This window comes from Hyla sarda, chromosome 10 (assembly GCF_029499605.1).
Source record: "Hyla sarda isolate aHylSar1 chromosome 10, aHylSar1.hap1, whole genome shotgun sequence".
In the NCBI taxonomy this organism is placed as follows: Eukaryota; Metazoa; Chordata; class Amphibia; order Anura; family Hylidae; genus Hyla; species Hyla sarda.
In genome coordinates this window covers 83,726,853-83,746,313 of record NC_079198.1, presented here as the reverse complement: position 1 = coordinate 83,746,313, position 19,461 = coordinate 83,726,853, and the positions used below count along the sequence as shown (strand labels likewise).

At 41.4% G+C, this 19,461-nt stretch overlaps 1 protein-coding gene across 1 annotated transcript; it reads left to right on the top strand.

Annotated features, from left to right (window-relative positions):
• The first annotated feature begins 906 nt into the window (after positions 1-906).
• Positions 907-19,158, top strand: LOC130293217 (interleukin-18-like). The gene is made up of 5 exons (XM_056541720.1): positions 907-964; positions 1,026-1,076; positions 3,532-3,669; positions 16,346-16,479; positions 18,480-19,158. The coding sequence occupies exons 1-5, from the start codon at positions 907-909 to the stop codon at positions 18,693-18,695; spliced, it is 597 nt and encodes a 198-aa protein (XP_056397695.1). The 3' UTR covers positions 18,696-19,158.
• Positions 19,159-19,461: the final 303 nt, after the last annotated feature.

Sequence of the window (19,461 nt, the reverse complement as noted above, 5' to 3'; positions counted from 1 at the left end):
ACATATTCCTTAATAATTGAATTCAGGTGTTTAATTCAATCCCACTGGTGTATAGAATTCAGGTTCTATCAATGTAAAATGGGTCATTCTAAAGAGCCCAGTAAATTCCAGGATGCTGCTGTAATAGGAAAGTCACCACTGCTAAAAGTCAGTTCTTCTCTTTCACCATCAACTGTGAGTGATGATATTAAAAAGGTGGAAGCATTAGACACCACATCAACTCATTCATGAAGTGGAGGCCATATAAACTTATAAATAGGCTCAGATTTATCAAACTATGTGAGAGGAAAAAATGTAGTGATTATCCCACAGCAACCAATCACAGCTCAGGTTTCACTTTACCAGAGCTTGTTAGCTGAGCTGTGATTGGTTGCTGTGGTATAATCACTAAATTTTTTCCTCTCACACAGTTTGATAAATCTGGGCCATAGAGAACGGTAACAAATTGCTGTGGTGCAAAAAATTCACTAACAAACTACAGAGCCCAAACCTCATCTGGGATTAAAATCAACACAAAAACGGTGCCCTGCTTAAAGTATCATTTCTATGACCAAGCAACTTCATGCAAGCCTTATATCCACAAGCACAAAGCCATGGGTTGGATAAAGTGGTGGAACGTACACTACACCAGGACTCTGGAGCAGGGGAAACCTGTTCTGTGGATTGATAAATCTTGCTTCTTTATCTGGCAGTAGGATGGATGGATTTGGCAAATGCCAGGTGAAATTTACCTGCTTTATTGTACTTTTAGAACTATAAAGCTTGGTGGAAGAAGGATAATGCTATGGTGCTATGGGGTTGTTTTAAGCAAATCTTAAATTATCTGGGTGGAGTCTGGGCCGAATACACCACACTGCTACTCAGCCTATCACCGGAAGAGGTGAGATATCTGATAGATAAACTGAGATGCAGCATGACGTGTTCAACCCCAGAAGCGAGAACAGAATGTCCCACTGGGGTCTTAGTAAAGGAACACATCATAATCAGTCAAGGGATCATCTAACAATTACATTTTTTTTCCCCAGAAATTGACTTTGATGTATCTAAAATACTGGATGAAATCCTACATTTTGAAGGTAAGTATAAGTCAACAAAAACATTACTACAACAATGTCCTAAATAGGAGGGCTAGGGCCATTTTGTGCATTAAGAGACGCTCCAACCTCATAAACCCTTGTAAAACCTCGTAAAATAAATATTATTTTAATAAATTATATTATTTAAGTTGCTATTTGTTCATGTTCTTTTCATTGATTTCTTAATCAGAAAAAACTTCCTGTTATTGATGTAATGCTATAAATATTTTAGAAAGTCTGCAGTATAACTCACTACACCACAAGGAACAGGGAGGAAGTGTTAAAGGGGATATTCAGGAATAGGAAAATAGAGCAAATTTGTGTTTCTCCAAAAACACCACCACACCTGTCCTTAGTACCTGTCCACAATACCAAACACAACCTGAGATTCTCTTTTTGGAAGAAATCAGCCCTGTTTTTCTAATCCTGGATAACTCTTTTAAAAGGGTTGCCAAGGAACAATTTTTTTTTTAAGATAAATGCCCTAAGGTGCTTGCCCACACATCTGTTTGTTCTGTGCACTGAGGCTCTGTGACACGCTCTGGCTCACACAGCAGGCTGATTGACATGCCTGGAGCATGTAAAGAGCCCTGTAATGAAATTGCACAGGGGGGCTATCTCTAAAAGCTGTGACAAAATGTTTGCAGAAGCGGGCAGGATTGGACACACATTTTGCGGGAGTAGGCTGGAGAGAAACACACACCTTATTTAGATTTCCTGCAGTGGATGTGCTACATCTGACCCTACCCTTACACAGTACAGGGTGGGCCATTTACATGGATACACCTTAATAAAATGGGAATGGTTGGTGATATTAACTTCCTGTTTGTGGCACATTAGTATATGTGAGGGGGGAAACTTTTCACGATGGGTGGTGGCCATTTTGAATCCAACTTTTGTTTTTTCAATAGGAAAAGGGTCATGTGACACATCAAACTTATTGGGAATTTCACAAGAAAAACAATGATGCGCTTGGTTTTAACGTAACGTTATTCTTTCATGAGTTATTTACAAGTTTCTGACCACTTATAAAATGTGTTCAATGTGCTGCCCATTGTGTTGGATTGTCAATGCAACCCTCTTCTCCCACTTCTTCACACACTGATAGCAACACCGCAGGAGAAATGCTAGCACAGGCTTCCAGTATCCATAGTTTCAGGTGCTGCACATCTCGTATCTTCACAGCATAGACAATTGCCTTCAGATGACCCCAAAGATAAAAGTCTAAGGGGGTCAGATCTGGAGATCTTGGGGGACATTCAACTGGCCCACGACAACCAATCCCCTTTCCAGGAAACTGTTCATCTAGGAATGCTCGGACCTGACACCCATAATTTGGTGCTGACAACCATCTTGCTGGAAGAACTCAGGGAACGTGCCAGCTTCAGTGCATAAAGAGGGATAAAGAGTGGTCTTGAGGTTTCCATTGATGAAGAATGGCCCCACTATCTTTTTACACCATATACCACACCATACCATCAATTTTTGTGTTCCAACAGTCTTGGAGGGATCTATCCAATGTGGGTTAATGTCAAACCAATAGCGGTGGTTTTGTTTGTTAACACCATTCACATAAAAGTTTGCCTCATCACTGAACAAAATCTTCCGCGTAAACTGAGGGTCCCTTTCCAATTTTTGTTTTGCCCATTCTGCAGCACCTGAAACTACGGATACTGGAAGCCTGTGCTAGCATTTCTCCTGCGGTGTTGCTATCAGTGTATGAAGAGTGGGAGAAGAGGGTTGCATTGACAATCCAACACCATGGGCAGCACATTGAACACATTTTATAAGTGGTCAGAAACTTGTAAATAACTCATGAAAGAATAAAGTTACGTTAAAACCAAGCACATCATTGTTTTTCTTGTGAAATTCCCAATAAGTTTGATGTGTCACATGACCCTCTTCCTATTGAAAAAACAAAAGTTGGATTCAAAATGGCCGACTTCAAAATGGCCACCATGGTTACCACCCATTTTGAAAACTTTCCCCCCCACACATATACTAATGTGCCACAAACAGGAAGTTAATATCAACAAACCATTCCCATTTTATTAAGGTGTATCCATATAAATGGCCCACCCTGTATATTAAAGTATGTCCTTACAAAGTAAAAACTGCAAAAACAAGCCTCATATGGCCCTGTAGATAGAAACCTAAAAGAGTAGGAGGAAACTAAAATTTCAATTTCCTGGGTCGTTAAGGGGTTAAAGGGAATATGTCACCTTGATTTATTTTTGATAAGCGTCAAATACTGAAACTTGTTCTCTTTTCTGATACATTACAGGGCAGCCATATTGCTCGAGCACATGGTCTGCCCTACAGAAGCTGCTTGAACATAGTACACAACAGACTGGAGGGACTCTATTGGTATATCGCCATTGATCTCTGAATAATATCTTATTTTAATTTTCAGGTTGTAGTGTATATATTTACTTTTCTCTAATGTCTAATGCAGATGAATTACAGACAGATTCATGGAAAAAGTCAAACCGAAGTATAACAGGAATGATTGAAAACTGTTTTAATCAATGCTTGGAAGCTCGCCCTGATGACCCTGATGGTTGTAGTGCTGTCTTTACTAATCCAGGAAGAGGTAATAAAAGCAACTTGTTTCATGTGATTTTGCATTGTTCTTATAATTTTGCTCTTCCTTATCCCTTTATAAAAGTGATGAGAAAAGTAGGTTGGCTTTAGTAGAGGGGTGTAGCCTCCCACTGACCATCGTATTGACACCATCATTTACACCGACTTCTGGTATTATGGTAAATCTGACGGGCAGCAGGACCCACCCCTCTACTAAACCCAATCTACTTCTCTCATAATTTTTAAGGTAGGGTCACACACAGCGCACCTGCAGCGTATTTCACGTTGCGGATGCGCCGACCGCAGTCCCAAGAGTGCGCAAGCGCCTTGCTGCGAGGCGGATTTCCCGATGCACATCTGCTACAAGCAGGCACTGTGTCTACAGTGGGAAATCCGCCGCTACGAGCAGACACATCATGCTGCCCAGCCGCAGCAGGGAGCTCTCTCTTGTTTTTGCCGCCGGCGCATGCACAGCATGAAATACATTGCGGATGTGCTACATGTGAATAGACCCTTATAAAGGGACAAGGAAGTGCAAAATTTGTGTAGATTATAGTGCCTATCTACATCTGCATAGATTTTAAAGGAAACTGTGGTTTTATATACCAGGATTTACTGAAGTGTGTCTCTAGCTGTTGATAAACTACAATTCCCAGCCTGCCAAAGGCTGTCCGGGCATGCTGGGAGTTGTAGTTTTGCAACAGATGCAGACGTACTGTTTGCAACACAGACACTGCCAGTTATCCCTTATCTACAGTATAAGGGATAAGCGTCCAACCATAATAAAAACCCCTGTAACATAAATCTTTTGATGCAGAATTTGTAACCAGGCTCCTACCAACCATTTACAGTATCAGTTCCTTCATATAAAGCAGGCCTAGGTGGGACAAACCTCTTTTCTCTGTATAGTTACGCAGTGATAGCCAGTGTTCCGAGCAAGTGTGTGTTTGCTTTTGGTAGATGAATCATAGGAACAGGTATGCGCTTATCTCTAACATTTGTCATTTAGCAAGTATTTGTTTTTATAGTGTGGATTCCAGCAACAAGAGCTGACAGGCATCAATGGAGCAAGGAACAAAACAACAATAACAGGAAATGCCACACAAAAATAATTTTTTGGGTGCATTCCCACCTGGCGTATTTTGCTGCGTATTTGCTGCTGCAAATTTTATTTCCCATTGAAGTCAATGGGTAAGAAAAAATGCAGCAGCAAATACGCAGCAAAATACGCCAGGTGGGAATGCACCCTTTTACTGCATTTTTATATAGACTTTGTGATGTTTTTCCAAAATAGTGGGTGCATTGCCTTTTGTTCCCCTTTACAAGTCATGTGATTCAAGGGTTTATCCTCAATGAAAAAATGCCACATAAAATGCGCCAAAAAAGTCAGTGGAGGTTTTTCGAGACAAAAAAGAACACAAAGCTCTTTGACACTAGCCTTACTTTGGCCACACGCATATTTTGTTTTCACAGCACATTATTTGTTGCATCTTTAACATGCATTTCCTGTTTTCATTGGTGAACTCTGTTTTCTGTCAACAAAATGAGCATTGTGAATAGAGCCTTATACCATTTGGTAAAGCTCAACTATCACATGGAATAACCATATAAAGCTGTGCACACCGAACATGTATAATGCATGTTATTCTGTGGTTGTATGTTCATAAAAATGGCTTTTTCCAACAATCACAAATACCGGGAGCAAGTGTTGCAGACTCATCTAGCGAGCACCATAAGGGTACGTTCAGATGAGCGTATTTACAGCGTATTTTATGCTGCAGATCTGCCGCTGAAGGACCTCTGTATGAAGCCTTTACATGTGCCTGCTCGGAGCAGAAATACGCCGCTACGTGCAGACACACTGAAGCGATGTGCGAGTCGCCGTGCATGCGTGGTGTACTCGCACATATCGCTCTATGAGCTAGGCCGAGAGCTGCCGCGATGTGCGAATATACTGCGCATGTGCGCGGCGACTCGAACATCGCAGTGTGTCTGCTCGTAGCGGCGTATTCCCGCTCAGAGCAGGCACATGTAAAGGCAGTGTGGTGTCCCAGCACCGTATTTCATACTGTGCCATAGTTAATAGTCCCCAAATTTAGAGTCCCTAGGATTGTCGGGGTTCGCTTCCCTAATTAACCCCTAGTCACCCCTTAGTAACATAATATTTATAAATATTATAATATTATCTATATAAATATATGTATATGGTGTTACTCACTTGTTTTAGCGTCGCAGGACCTGCGGGTCATGTGACCGGGTTACAGAACTCTATGGTTTTTCTAAAGGACCTTTGGTGGTTCTAGTCAGCTGATCACCCACAATCCACTGTAACGGTGAGTGACAGCTGATATGGACCAATCCAAAACGGCCAGCCCCTGCCCATATAAGGGAGCTGCGCCATTTTGTCGCCCTCTTGGGTTGCTGACTCTGGACGAGGTAGGACCTCCGCAGCTTACAAGACAAATACTAGGCCAAAGCCTTGCGGCCTAGGCCTGCGCTAGAGACGGATAGTTCTTACAATTCCCCGCTATCTCAGCAAGATCTCTGGACCTAATCCAACCCCTAAATCCAGCGGATCTATGCAAGTACAATCCTCCTAATCTTCAGAGAACTTTCCGGTCCTAAGCAACTGTCAGTCACTGCTGTGCTGTTTATAAAGACTCTGTTATCTGGTCTGTTACCGATATTGCATGTACAGAAAATCTTCAGTAAAGTTCCTGCCAGTTTTAAGTTCAGCACTGCTGTGGACAATCCATTTATTTTACACTCACCTATCACTCTTGGGAAGGGTGGCGATAGGCCCAGCATCACTACAGAGTTTTAACCCTCACCCTGGCGTCATGAGTGACAAGGGTTAACAGCGCCCTTTATTATACAGAACCGCAACACCCCATTTACCCTACAACCCCAGGCTATCACAGCAGCATACAGAGGTCCGCAGCAAAATCCGTGTAGAAAATCCGCTCGTCTGAACGTACCCTTATACTGAGCAGCGGCACGTGCACAGCGGTAAAGCAGTGACATAGGCAGAGAGAAGCGTGGCGGCCTCAGGGCATTGGAGACCCCTGGCCCTCTCCCACTGTTGGAACAAGTAATTTAAATAGAGATACAGTCACAGAATAAGCAGTAAAAGGTATGGCTGCATTATACATGTATATATCTTACTCAGTATGCACAGTTTTGTATGGTGATTCCATGTGAAAGTGGCGCTGTACAGAATATACAATGCATTTGGAAAGTCTTCAGACCCATTTACTTTTTTTTTTTTTTTTTTACATTTTGTTATGTTGAGGCCTTGTGCTAAAATTAAGTAAAAAATCAAGTTTTCCCCCATCATTCTGCACTCTATACCCCATAATTAGAATGTGAAAACAGAATGTTAGAAATCTTAGCAAATTTATTAAAAAGAAAAAACTAAAATTTCACATGGCTATAAGAATGCAGACCATTGGGGAGATTTATCAAAACCTGTCCAGAGGAAAAGTTGCTGAGTTGCCCATAGCAACCAATCAGATCGCTTCTTTCATTTTTGAAAAGGCCTCTGCAAAGTGAAAGAAGTGATCTAATTGGTTGCTATGGGCAACTCAGCAACTTTTCCTCCAGACAGGATTTGATAAATCTCCCCCCATATGTCTTGACACTTGAAATGTAGCTCTGGAGGCCTCACATTTTTCTTGATAATGTTTGAAATGTTTCTACACCTTGACTGGAGTCACCTGTGGTAATTTTAGGGGACATGATTTGGAAAGACACAGCCCTTAGGTCTTAACCCCTTAAGGACTGAGCCCTTTTTCGCAATTCTGACCACCGTCGCTTTACGAATTAATGACCTGAAAACGCTTTTACCGAATCTTCTGATTTTTTCGTGACATATTCTACTTTATTTTGGTGGTAAATTTTCAGTGTTACTTGCATCCTTTTTTGGTGAAAAATCCCAAAATGTCATGAAAATTTAGCATTTTTCTAAATTTGAAGCTCTCTGCTTGTAAGGAAAATGGATATTCCCAATAAATTTTATTTTCATTCACAAATACTATATGTCCACATTATGTTGGCATCATACAATGGACATATTTTTGCTTTTTGAAAACATTTGAGGTCTTCAAAGTAGAGCAGCAATTTTCCAAAATTTCATGAAAATTGCTAAATCTGAAGGGACAGATGTTACAGAACTACAACTCCCAGCATGCCTGGGCACTCTAGGCATGCTGAGAGTTGTAGTTTGGCAACATCTGGAGGGCTACCATTTGGACACCACTGTAAAAGTGGTCTCCAAACTGTGACCCTCCAGATGTTGCAAAACTACAACAGTTGCAGTTTGGCCTTCCTAGTGGTTGCCACAGTAAAGATCACTTTACTTTCACTTTCATTCCCCCCCACTGTCGTTTCCCTACCTGAGCCAGGATCTTTGCAGTCTCCATTGACGATCAGCAGTTCCCAGGCATCTTCTCCTCCAGGTACCGGCCTCCATCTTCTCCCCATATTCCCCTCGACATCCAGGGGTGGGCAGAACGGGGGGTTGCCATGGCAACCCACTGTCCTGCTCTGCCATTGGTCAGAATCAGTTTTGACTAATGGCAGGGGATAGGAGGAGATAGCAGCACTGCAACCTCACTCCTAGCCCTCAGGATGATCGGGGCTGTCACTGACAGCTCCGATCATTCCTATTTTCCTGGTGATCGGTTCACCAGAGACCCGATCAGCCCCGAATTGCAGAAAATCGCATGTCTGAATTGACATGCGATTTTCTGCAATCGCCGACATGATTTCAGCAGGCATCCCGGTCCGGTCCCCAACCGGCTAGTGGCGGGGACTGGAATTTCCACAGGCGTATGCATATGCCCCACGTCCTTAAGGACTCGGGATGCAGGGCCTATGCATGCGCCCGGCATCCGGAAGAGGTTAAGCAGGGTTTACACTATGGTATTGCTGATCGGAATCTGCAGAATTTTCTGGTGAGAATTTCTGTTAGAAAATGCAGATGAAACAATTCTGACAGAACATTACTGATTCAGTCAGCACTGGCCACACCCAGAACCTCCAGCTGAAAAGTTTCCGCCCATGTATTCTGTAGTGTGAATGCGGCCTTACAGCTGCCAATACATATTTGAGCAAAAATCAAGCAATGATGGGGAAAGAACAGCATATAAAGCTCGTAGACAGGTTTGCGTGGAGGCACAAATCTGGAGAAGGGTACAAAAAATTTTCAGCTGCACTGAATGTTACCAAGAGCACAGTGGCCGGCATAATTCTTAACCCCTTAAGGACTCAGCCCATTTTGTCCTTAAAGGAGTAGTCCAGTGGTGACTCAGTAGTTTACAACTTATCCCCTATCTTAAGGATAGGGGATAAGTTGCAGATCGCGGGGGGTCCGACCACTGGGGCCCCCTGCGATCTCCTGTACGGAGCCCCGACAGCCCGCGGGAAGGGGGCGTGTCGACCTCTGCACGAAGCGGCGGCCGACACGCCCCCTCAATACAACTCTATGGCAGAGCCGAAGCACTGCCTTCGGCAATCTCCGGCTCTGCCATTGAGATGTATTGAGGGGGCGTGTCGGCCGCCGCCTCGTGCGGGGGTCGACACCCACTATCTCGGAAGAGAGAGGGGGCCCCGTACAGAGAGATCGCAGGGGGCCCCAGCGGTCGGACCCCCCGCGATCTCAAACTTATCCCCTATCCTTAGGATAGGGGATAAGTTTTTCACCACTGGACTACCCCTTTAAGGACTCAGACAATTTAATTTTTACGTTTTCATTTTTTCCTCCTCGCCTTCTAAAAATCATAACTCTTTTATATTTTCATCCACAGACTAGTATGAGGGCTTGTTTTTTGCGCGACCAGTTGTTCTTTGTAATGACATAACTAATTATATCATAAAATGTATGGCGCAACCAAAAAACACTATTTTTGTGGGGAAATTAAAACGAAAAACGCAATTTTGCTAATTTTGGAAGGTTTCGTTTTCACGCCGTACAATTCATGGTAAAAATGAAGTGTGTTCTTTATTCTGAGGGCCAATACGATTAAAATTATACCCATTATTACATACTTTTCTATTATTGTTGCGCTTAAAAAAAATCACAAACTTTTTAACCAAATTAGTACGTTTATAATCCCTTTATTTTGATGACCTCTAACTTTTTTATTTTTCCGTATAAGCGGCGGTATGAGGGCTCATTTTTTGCGCCATGATCTGTACTTTTTTTTGATACCACATTTGCATATAAAAAACTTTTAATAAATTTTTTATATATTTTTTTAAATAAAATGTATTAAAAAAGCAATTTTTTATTTTATTTTTTCGTTTACGCCGTTCACCGTACGGGATCATTAACATTTTATTTTAATAGTTCGGACATTTACGCACGCGACGATACCAAATATGTCTATAAAATTTATTTTTTACGCTTTATGGGGGTAAAATAGGAAAAAACGGACGTTTTACTTTTTTATTGGGGGAGGGGATTTTTCAAATTTTTTTACTTTCACTTTTACATTTTTTTTTTACATTTGAATACATTTGGGACTATTCATAGCAATACCATGATTGCTAATACTGATCTGTTCTATGTATAGGACATAGAACAGATCAGTGTTATCGGCTATCTTCTGTTCTGGTCTGCTCGATCACAGACCAGAGCAGAAGACGTCGGGAGCCGGACGGAGGAAGGTGAGGGGACCTCCGTGCGGCGTTCTGAATGATCGGATCCCCGCAGCAGCGCTGCGGGCGATCCGATCATTCATTCAAATCGCGTACTGCCGCAGATGCCGGGATCTGTATTGATCCCAGCACCTGAGGGGTTAATGGCGGACGCCCACGAGATTGCGGGCATCGGCCATTGCCGGCGGGTCCCTGGCTGCGATCAGCAGCCGGGATCAGCCGCGCATGACACGGGCATCACTCCGATGCCCGCGGTTATGCACAGGACGTAAATGTACGTCCTGGTGCGTTAAGTAACACCGCACCAGGACGTACATTTACGTCCTGCGTCCTTAAGGGGTTAAATGGAAGAAGTTTGGAACAATCAGGAATCTTCCTTGAACTGGCTGCCGCACCAAACTAAGTCATTGGGGGAAAAGAGCCTTGGTAAGAAAGGTGACCCAATAGTTACTTTGGATAAGCTCCAAAGTTTCTGCGTGCAGATAGGAGGAATTTCCAAAAGGTCAAGGTAATCACTACAGCCTCCACCAATCTGGACTTTATGGCAGAGTGGCCAGAAAGAAGCCTCTCAGTAAAAGACACATGAAATCCACCTGAAATTTAAAAAAAAAAAAGTAGCTAAAGGGCTTTCAGACTGTGAGAAACAAGATTCATTGGTCTAACAGAACCAAGAGAAAAAAACATCTCCATAATCAGTTTAAAACTGTAGGGCATGTAAAGTTTTATCCTTTTGTACATATATACTTTTTAACATTTTAGACTTTTCATGTTCCAGCTGCTTTTCTCTGCCTTTTGTTTCCTGCTCATTGCCTAGGTTACAGACCACTAACACGAGGCTCTGCTGCTTGTGTGCAAGCTGCACTATGTCAGTGAGTCATGCAAAGTGCTAGTAGCTTGTACAAAACATGCAAATTATCTGTGTCTGAAGTGTCAATCATGCAAGAGCCCTCCCTTCTAAAAGCTGAGGAGAGAGGAGGCTCTGCTCTGTTATGAGCGGAAAAAGGAAAATGAGTACATCCCTTTAAATTTAAATGTCATGTCTGGAGGAAACCAGGCACTGTCCATCGCCTGCCCAATACCATTCCTACAGTGAAGCATGGTGGGGGCAGCATCATGCTGTGGAGGCTTTTATCAGCGGCTGGGACAGGAAGGCTGGTCAGGGTTGAAAAAAACCTAAATGGAGCAGAGTATAGGGATATTTTTCAATTAAAACCTGTTCCATGATCCTAAGCACACAACAAAAGTAACACAGGAGTGACTTCGGGACAACTCTGTGAATGACCTTGAGTGGCCCAGCCAGAGTCCTGATCCGAACATCTCAGAAGAAACCTGAAAATGGTTGTATACTGATGGTCCCCATCCAACATGATAGAGCTTGAGAGGATCTGCAGTGAGGAATAGCAACAAAAAAAACAACATATCCAGATATTGAAACCTTGTAGAATCATCCCCAAAAAAGACAGAAGACTGGAATCACTGCTAAAGATGCTTCAACTAAGTACTGAGTAAAGGGTCTGAATACTGATGTCAATTCAATATTTTAATTTTTCCAATAAATTAGCAAAGATTTCTTACATTCTGTTTCAAATTCTCATTATGGGGTATTAAGTGCAGATTGATGGGGGAAACTTGAACTTTATTTTAGGCCTTATTTTAATAAGCAAAAATTTGGAGAGGCTCTTGTCCGTCTAGCTACCAAAACGACCTGGGCTGCCCAATCTGACACCTTTACCCACGGTGTCCGAAAACATAAATAAATCAGGTAAATTATTGGGGCTCAAGGTCTAGGATATGGGTACAAATATTTATTAATTGATTAAAAATGACAATACAGATGTGTGATATGCTACCTGTGGCTCACAGGGCCCTTGTGTGTCAACAGGAACAACAAAAAAATCTAATATAAAAACCACAATTATAAAATATTATTAATATTATAATTACTGAGACCAAATAAAATATAATAACTGTCAAAATATCAATAAATGACAATAAAGTGCATTCGGTTGCTAGGGGAAACGGATGTCAATCAGTTCAAGAGTTGTAGGAGTTTTCTCCTTTCAAGTCTAATAGCAGAATACTTGTAAAAGTTACAATAATTCACAATGTCTCAAAGGAGGTGAATGTCTTAGTACATACTCCTTGCAACAGTATCTCTTTTGCAATGATCACTTCTGCTATGTATACTGTAGCAATTCAATAGAAATTACTGTAGCAATTCAATAGGAATGACAGAGTCAGCTTCACTGACCTTCAGATAACAGTCTCTATTAGTACTGCACAGAATGTTATTATAGCGCTTAGTGCTGCATAAAGAATATGGAAAAATAGCACTTGATGTTAGTGTACATATGCTCACCGGTCCCCTCGGGATGTGGATGCTGCGATCTCCGGTGCTGTGAAGCTGCTATTTGCCGGTAAATTGTAGATACTGCGATCTCCCGGTTCACTAATAGCTGGCAGCGCTGGGTTCCAATATACTGCTCTCTGCTGTAAGGCCGTGCGGGCACACCTCCTGGTACTAGCGGAGCAATACAGTGGTGGGCAATGTAGCTGGGGACTGCAGCGCTTCTACTGCTTCCCACAATGGAGTCCCAGGTAGCGCGCTCGTGGTTCCAAAAGCGCGTGCTGTTTGAAGAGATGATTGACAGATATCTGTCCAAGAGGTTCTGAAGGTGCAGTGGTGACTTGTTTATACAGATGCAAATATGGTGGTTTCAGTAATAGTATATGGGGGTCGCTGGACGCGTTTCAGGACTTTCCTCAGTCCTTTCCTCAGCAGCTTAGATAATTATAGGACTATAATTATCCTATAATTATCTAAGCTGCTGAGGAAAGGACTGAGGAAAGTCCTGAAACGCATCCTGCGACCCCCATATACTATTACTGAGACCACCATATTTGCATCTGTATATACAAGTCACCACTGCACCTTCAGAACCTCTTGGACAGATATCTGTCAATCATCTCTTCAAACAGCACGCGCTTTTGGAACCACGAGCGCGCTACCTGGGACTCCATTGTGGGAAGCAGTAGATGTGCTGCAGTCCCCAGCTACATTGCCCACCGCTGTAACACACCGCACGGCCTTACAGCATTGAGCAGTATATTGGAACCCAGCTATTAGTGAACCGGGAGATCGCAGTATCTACAATTTACCGGCAAATAGCAGCACCTTCACAGCACCGGAGATCGCAGCATCCACATCCCGAGGGGACCGATGAGCATATGTACACTAACATCAAGTGCTATTTTTCCATATTCTTTATGCAGCACTAAGCGCTATAATAACATTCTGTGCAGTACTAATAGAGACTGTTATCTGAAGGTCAGTGAAGCTGACTCTGTCATTCCTATTGAATTGCTACAGTAATTTCTATTGAATTGCTACAGTATACATAGCAGAAGTGATCATTGCAAAAGAGATACTGTTGCAAGGAGTATGTACTAAGACATTCACCTCCTTTGAGACATTGTGAATTATTGTAACTTTTACAAGTATTCTGCTATTGGACTTGAAAGGAGAAAACTCCTTCAACTCTTGAACTGATTGACATCCGTTTCCCCTAGCAACCCAATGCACTTTATTGTCATTTATTGATATTTTGACAGTTATTATATTTTATTTGGTCTCAGTAATTATAATATTAATAATATTTTATAATTGTGGTTTTTATATTAGATTTTTTTGTTGTTCCTGTTGGCACACAAGGGCCCTGTGAGCCACAGGTACCCTATCACACATCTGTATTGTCATTTTTAATCAATAAATAAATATTTGTACCCATATCTTAGACCTTGAGCCCCAATAATTTACCTGATTTATTTTAATAAGGCTGCAACATAACAAAATGCAAAAAAAAAAGTGAAAGTGTCTAAAAACTTTCCAAATGCATTATATTTCCATAATGGCTTATTCACATGGGTGTATTACAGCTCAGTACCAGAGCCATATATATATATATATATATATATATATATATATATATATATATATAATCCCAAAATAAAGCAGCACTACTTATCCAGTCCAACCAAAAAATGGGTGCCAGCATCCCAAAGGACTTGATGCTTGAAAAAGGCTCCAGGAGGAGCTGAAACGTTGTAATGCTGACATGAGATATTAAATCACTTATTTTGTTGGAGTGCTGCGCCTGTATCTGGTTTATATATATATATATATATATATATATATATATATATATATATATATATACACACCGGGTGGGCTATTTATATGGATACACCTTAATAAAATGGGAATGGTTGGTGATATTAACTTCCTCTTTGTGGCACATTAGTATATGTGAGGGGAGAAACTTTTCAAGATGGGTGGTGACCATGGCGGACATTTTGAAGTCGGCCATTTTGAATCCAACTTTAGTTTTTTCAATAGGAAGAGGGTCATGTAACACATCAAACTTATTGGGAATTTCATAACAAAAACAATGATGTGCTTGGTTTTAACGTAACTTTATTCTTTTATGAGTTATTTACAAATTTCTGACCACTTATAAAATGTGTTCAATGTGCTGCCAATTGTGTTGGATTGTCAATGCAACCCTCTTCTCCCACTCTTCACACACTGATAGCAACACCGCAGGAGAAATGCTAGCACAGGCTTCCAGTATCTGTATACACTGCTATATACTACTATATACACCGCAGGAGAAATGCTAGCACAGGCTTCCAGTATTCGTAGTTTCAGGTGCTGCACATCTCGTATCTTTACAGCATAGACAATTGCCTTCAGATAACCCCAAAGATAAAAGTCTAAGGGGGTCAGATCGGGAGACCTTGGGGGCCATTCAACTGGCCCATGATGACCAATCCATTTGATGTATTTCCCTCTTTATGCCCTGAAGCTGGCATGTTCCCTGAGTTTTTACAGCAAGATGGTGCTCCACCACATTATGGGTGTCAGGTCCGAGCATTCCTAGATGAACAGTTTCCTGGAAAGTGGATTGGTCGTCGTGGGCCAGTTGAATGGCCCCCAAGGTCTCCCGATCTGACCCCCTTAGGGTGCGTTCCTACAGGGCGTATACGCAGCGTATTTGACGCTGCGCAAAATTTATGGCAGCAGCGGGAAATACGCTGCGTATTCCTCGCTCTCTATACACACAGGGCTTTCCGCCGGCAGCCCTATGTGTGCAGTGAGTTTTGGAGGCGGAGCCGCGCGTCACAGTCACGCCGGCACACGGCCCCGCCTCCAAAACTCACTACACGCATAGGGCTGCTGGCGGAAAGCCCTGTGTGTATAGTGAGCAAGGGATATGCAGCGTATTTCCCGCTTCTGCCGTAAAATTTGCGCAGCGTCAAATACGCTGCGTATACGCCCTGTGGGAACACACCCTTAGACTTTTATCTTTTGGCGTCATCTGAAGGCAATTGTCTATGCTGTGAAAGATACGAGATGTGCAGCACCTGAAACTACGGATACTGGAAGCCTGTGCTAGCATTTCTCCTGCGGTGTTGCTATCAGTGTGTGAAAAGTGGGAGAACACAATGGGCAGCACATTGAACACATTTTATAAGTGGTCAGAAACTTGTAAATAACTCAAGAAAGAATAAAGTTACGTTAAAATCAAGCACATCATTGTTTTTCTTGTGAAATTCCCAATATGTTTGATGTGTCACATGACCCTCTTCCTATTGAAAAAACAAAAGTTGGATTCAAAATGGCCGACTTAAAATGGCCGCCATGGTCACCACCCATCTTGAAAAGTTTCCCCCCCCTCACATATACTAATGTGCGACAAACGGGTAGTTAATATCAACTATTCCCATTTTATTAAGGTGTATCCATTTAAATGGCCCACCCTGTATATATATAATTCAAAGATCCTGTGTGTGTGTGTGTGTGGGGGGGGGGAATGAAAATAGACTTTCCCAAAGAAGATCTCCCAGAAGGACATCTGATCTGTCACTAGCCTAAAGTTACCAGCTCATGTGCGGAGCTGTAAGAATTATTGTAATAACAGCTTTAGACAGACAGAATTGTGTATGTGCTTTATTGTTTCTTTCAGATCAGCAAACATTTGAGCTTCAGCTCTATAGAACTAATAGTATGTGTGATGGACTCTCTGTGGTGTTCGCTGTAAAATGTAAAAATGAAAAATACTATCTGTGCTGTGCAAAAGACATGAAGCTTTATTTCAAGGTAAGTCTGGGAATCGTATGAGACTATAACTGGAATGGCCATACGGGGAACAATTTTGCTTTAGATTAGATGCATTTCTTGAGATAGGGTCTATTCACATGGCAGAATTTCCGCTTGCAGAATTCCGCCTCAAATTAAAGTCCATAGAGTTCTATGGGATTCCGCACTCCCATTCACACTTCTGAATTTCCGCTTGCGGAATATGGAGCAAACTGACCAATACTGCACATTGACCAGCCAGTGAAAATGTAAAGGCTAATTCTTTGGCTGAATGACTCTCTTAGGCTAGGTTCCCACATAGCGCTTATCTGCGCATATCTTCTTGTGTTATATCGGATGTGTGGCCAACAATGATGGAAGTAAAAGGCCCTGCACACAAGGTTTACGAGCCATCTAATTGGCTATCTACATAAACACTGATCTACTTGATCAGTTCTTGCATACTGCAGTAGTCTGCCCATGTAATACAGCCCTTACTTTAAAGAATAATTTTCAGAGAAATGGAATGTGGAGATGTGGTACATAAATACAGGCCACATCATCTATAATAATATGTCAGAACACCTTCAACAGATTCAAAGGAAAACTCCAGATAAAAAAAAACCTTCCAAAAGAACCATTCACAGGCAAAAATATATGTATTCTCTTTATTGGTATGTCCCAGTCCTGGTGGTCCAGCTGCAATCTATAAGAGGTAGGCGGGTGGCTGAGAGAAAAGCTTTCTGCAAACTGCATACATGTGTATGGGGTACTGTACATTTATTTACAAAGGTGTTTGTGTGCACTGCACCAAAGTATTTTTGCTTACACTAAGCTGAAACAAGAAGTGTAATGGTTAACATTTTTACTACTGTATCAGATGAATGATGCCTTGGTCACGTGATACTTTCTAAGCCTATAGCTTTTGAAGAAGTCCTTAGTCTAACCTACTCTCCCAGGAGAAAGGGCAGACCCAAACCAGTTAGTTAAGGCCTGGCTTTTTCCAGAGCTACTACAAGCTTCTGCTGTTGCTAGGTATGCATATCCCTAGGCCATGTGTAATTTTTAAGTGAAAAACTGTTCTACAGTCAAGTCCCTGTTACTGTTCACTGTTACTGTTCACTCTGTGAAGATAACATGGTCTAATATTCATCTCCAAGAAGGAGTCCTTTGTTTTTTTCAAGAATAACAAGGCTGAACAAGGGTCCCTCTGTAATACATGAATCTCTTAGGTGACCTAGTGCTGGGTGGCTGCCATGTCATGAAAAGTTTTCTTGCGTATATCCCTATAGGTATCATGCAAAGTATACATATTGCACCACAGTAAGCCAGCTGGTGATGATCCTCATCAGTAATGATAAAGCTAATTGGACTGTGAACATTTAGGGCCCATTCACCATATGTAATTTCAAAGCAAAATTGCTCTCCGGAGTTCCACTATGGAAAATATGGTGCATCTTTCTATGTTAAATGGGTATTCCAGGATTTTTTATTTTTTTTTATTTGACTATGCTACAGGGGTTGTAAAGTTAGTGTAGTTCATAATATAGTGTCTGTACCTGTGTTTGATGGATGGTTTTGCAAATCTTCTATGATTTTTGCCCAGAAGTTTATTTTTTAACAGCATACAAAATTATTTTCGTTTCAGGTTTTCCCAGGTTGCAGTGTGGCCTAAGCTATAACTTCACTAGTCAGGTGTTCAAGGAGAGCCTGTCTGATTCAATGGGTGGAATGACTGCTGGGTAGGAGAGAGATCATTCTGCAACTAGTTGTATTTTTGCAACAGCTGAAGGCACCCTGGTTAGAAAACACTGGTCTTTTGCATTAAATGCAGCTTGTTTGTGCATCAATGATGCAGTGGGCATTAGTAGTTGTTTAGGTTTTAATATGTTTGAAAAGGCCAATATTGCTGCTTCACTAACTGACTTGCACTTAATGGTTAAAGACATGAACACCTAGAATAGGTTATACATGAGAAAACATCACAAAATAAATAACAGATACTTTTTTTCATGTTACAGAAAGGAGACTGTCCCAACAGTATTGCAGGAAACTATAGCGATATCATCTTTTTTCAAAAGCGTTTCAGCGAAGGTGACACCAACAGCTTCAAATTCCAGTCATCTTTACAACCGGACTATTACTTAGCATTCAGCGACGAAGGTGGAAAACACATATTATTCCTCAAGAAATCTTGTGATGAGTTGGATGAAACAAAAAGATTTTTTATAAAGTAATAATATTTTTGCAAAAGCAGATAGTATGGTATATATGGGAAACCAAAGGAGTGTATGGCTTTTAGGCATAACATTCATTTGTAAAATTATGAGGACTACGTCATATTTTATACTGGACATCTATGAGTGAAGTTATCAATAACCTGCACCATGATATTAAACAGGCGAGTATATGTTAATGTATATGGCACATGCAACCCTTCAAATACCAAATGGCAAACCATAGAAGAGTACAGTATGCCACTGTTCTGTTGTATAAAACTCTCAGCCCCAGACCTTGAATTATCACACTAACATAAGAACATTGTATGCCGATTCCGTATGGGCTTTCCCTGAATACACTGTATAATAAAATATTTGGGCTGAAATAGTATACTGCTATTAAAAACAATCATAAAACTACCTAAGGAACAAATATTATCACTATACTGTTGCCAAACAAAGCCTAGTATACCAAGACCAACATTACCAAAATGAACTATAACACTATATATATATATATATATATATATATATATATATATATATGCCAACAATAAGTCCAACAGCACTCACGGGTTCAAGTAAAAAACACAACGGTGTTTATTTAAACCATGTTCAAATGCAACGTTTCAGTGATATCCACCACCTTTTTCAAGCATGGTGGAAAAAAGGTGGTGGATATCACTGAAACGTTGCATTTGAACATGGTTTAAATAAACACCGTTGTGTTTTTTACTTGAACCCGTGAGTGCTGTTGGACTTATTGTTGGAATTTATGGATGTG

Coding starts and splice junctions, on each gene's coding strand:
- LOC130293217 (XM_056541720.1), top strand. CDS start 907: ATGCAGCATGACGTGTTCAACCCCAGAAGCGAGAACAGAATGTCCCAC. Junction 1,077..3,531: donor TGAAATCCTACATTTTGAAG/GTAAGTATAAGT, acceptor TGTCTAATGCAG/ATGAATTACAGACAGATTCA. Junction 16,480..18,479: donor ACATGAAGCTTTATTTCAAG/GTAAGTCTGGGA, acceptor TTCATGTTACAG/AAAGGAGACTGTCCCAACAG.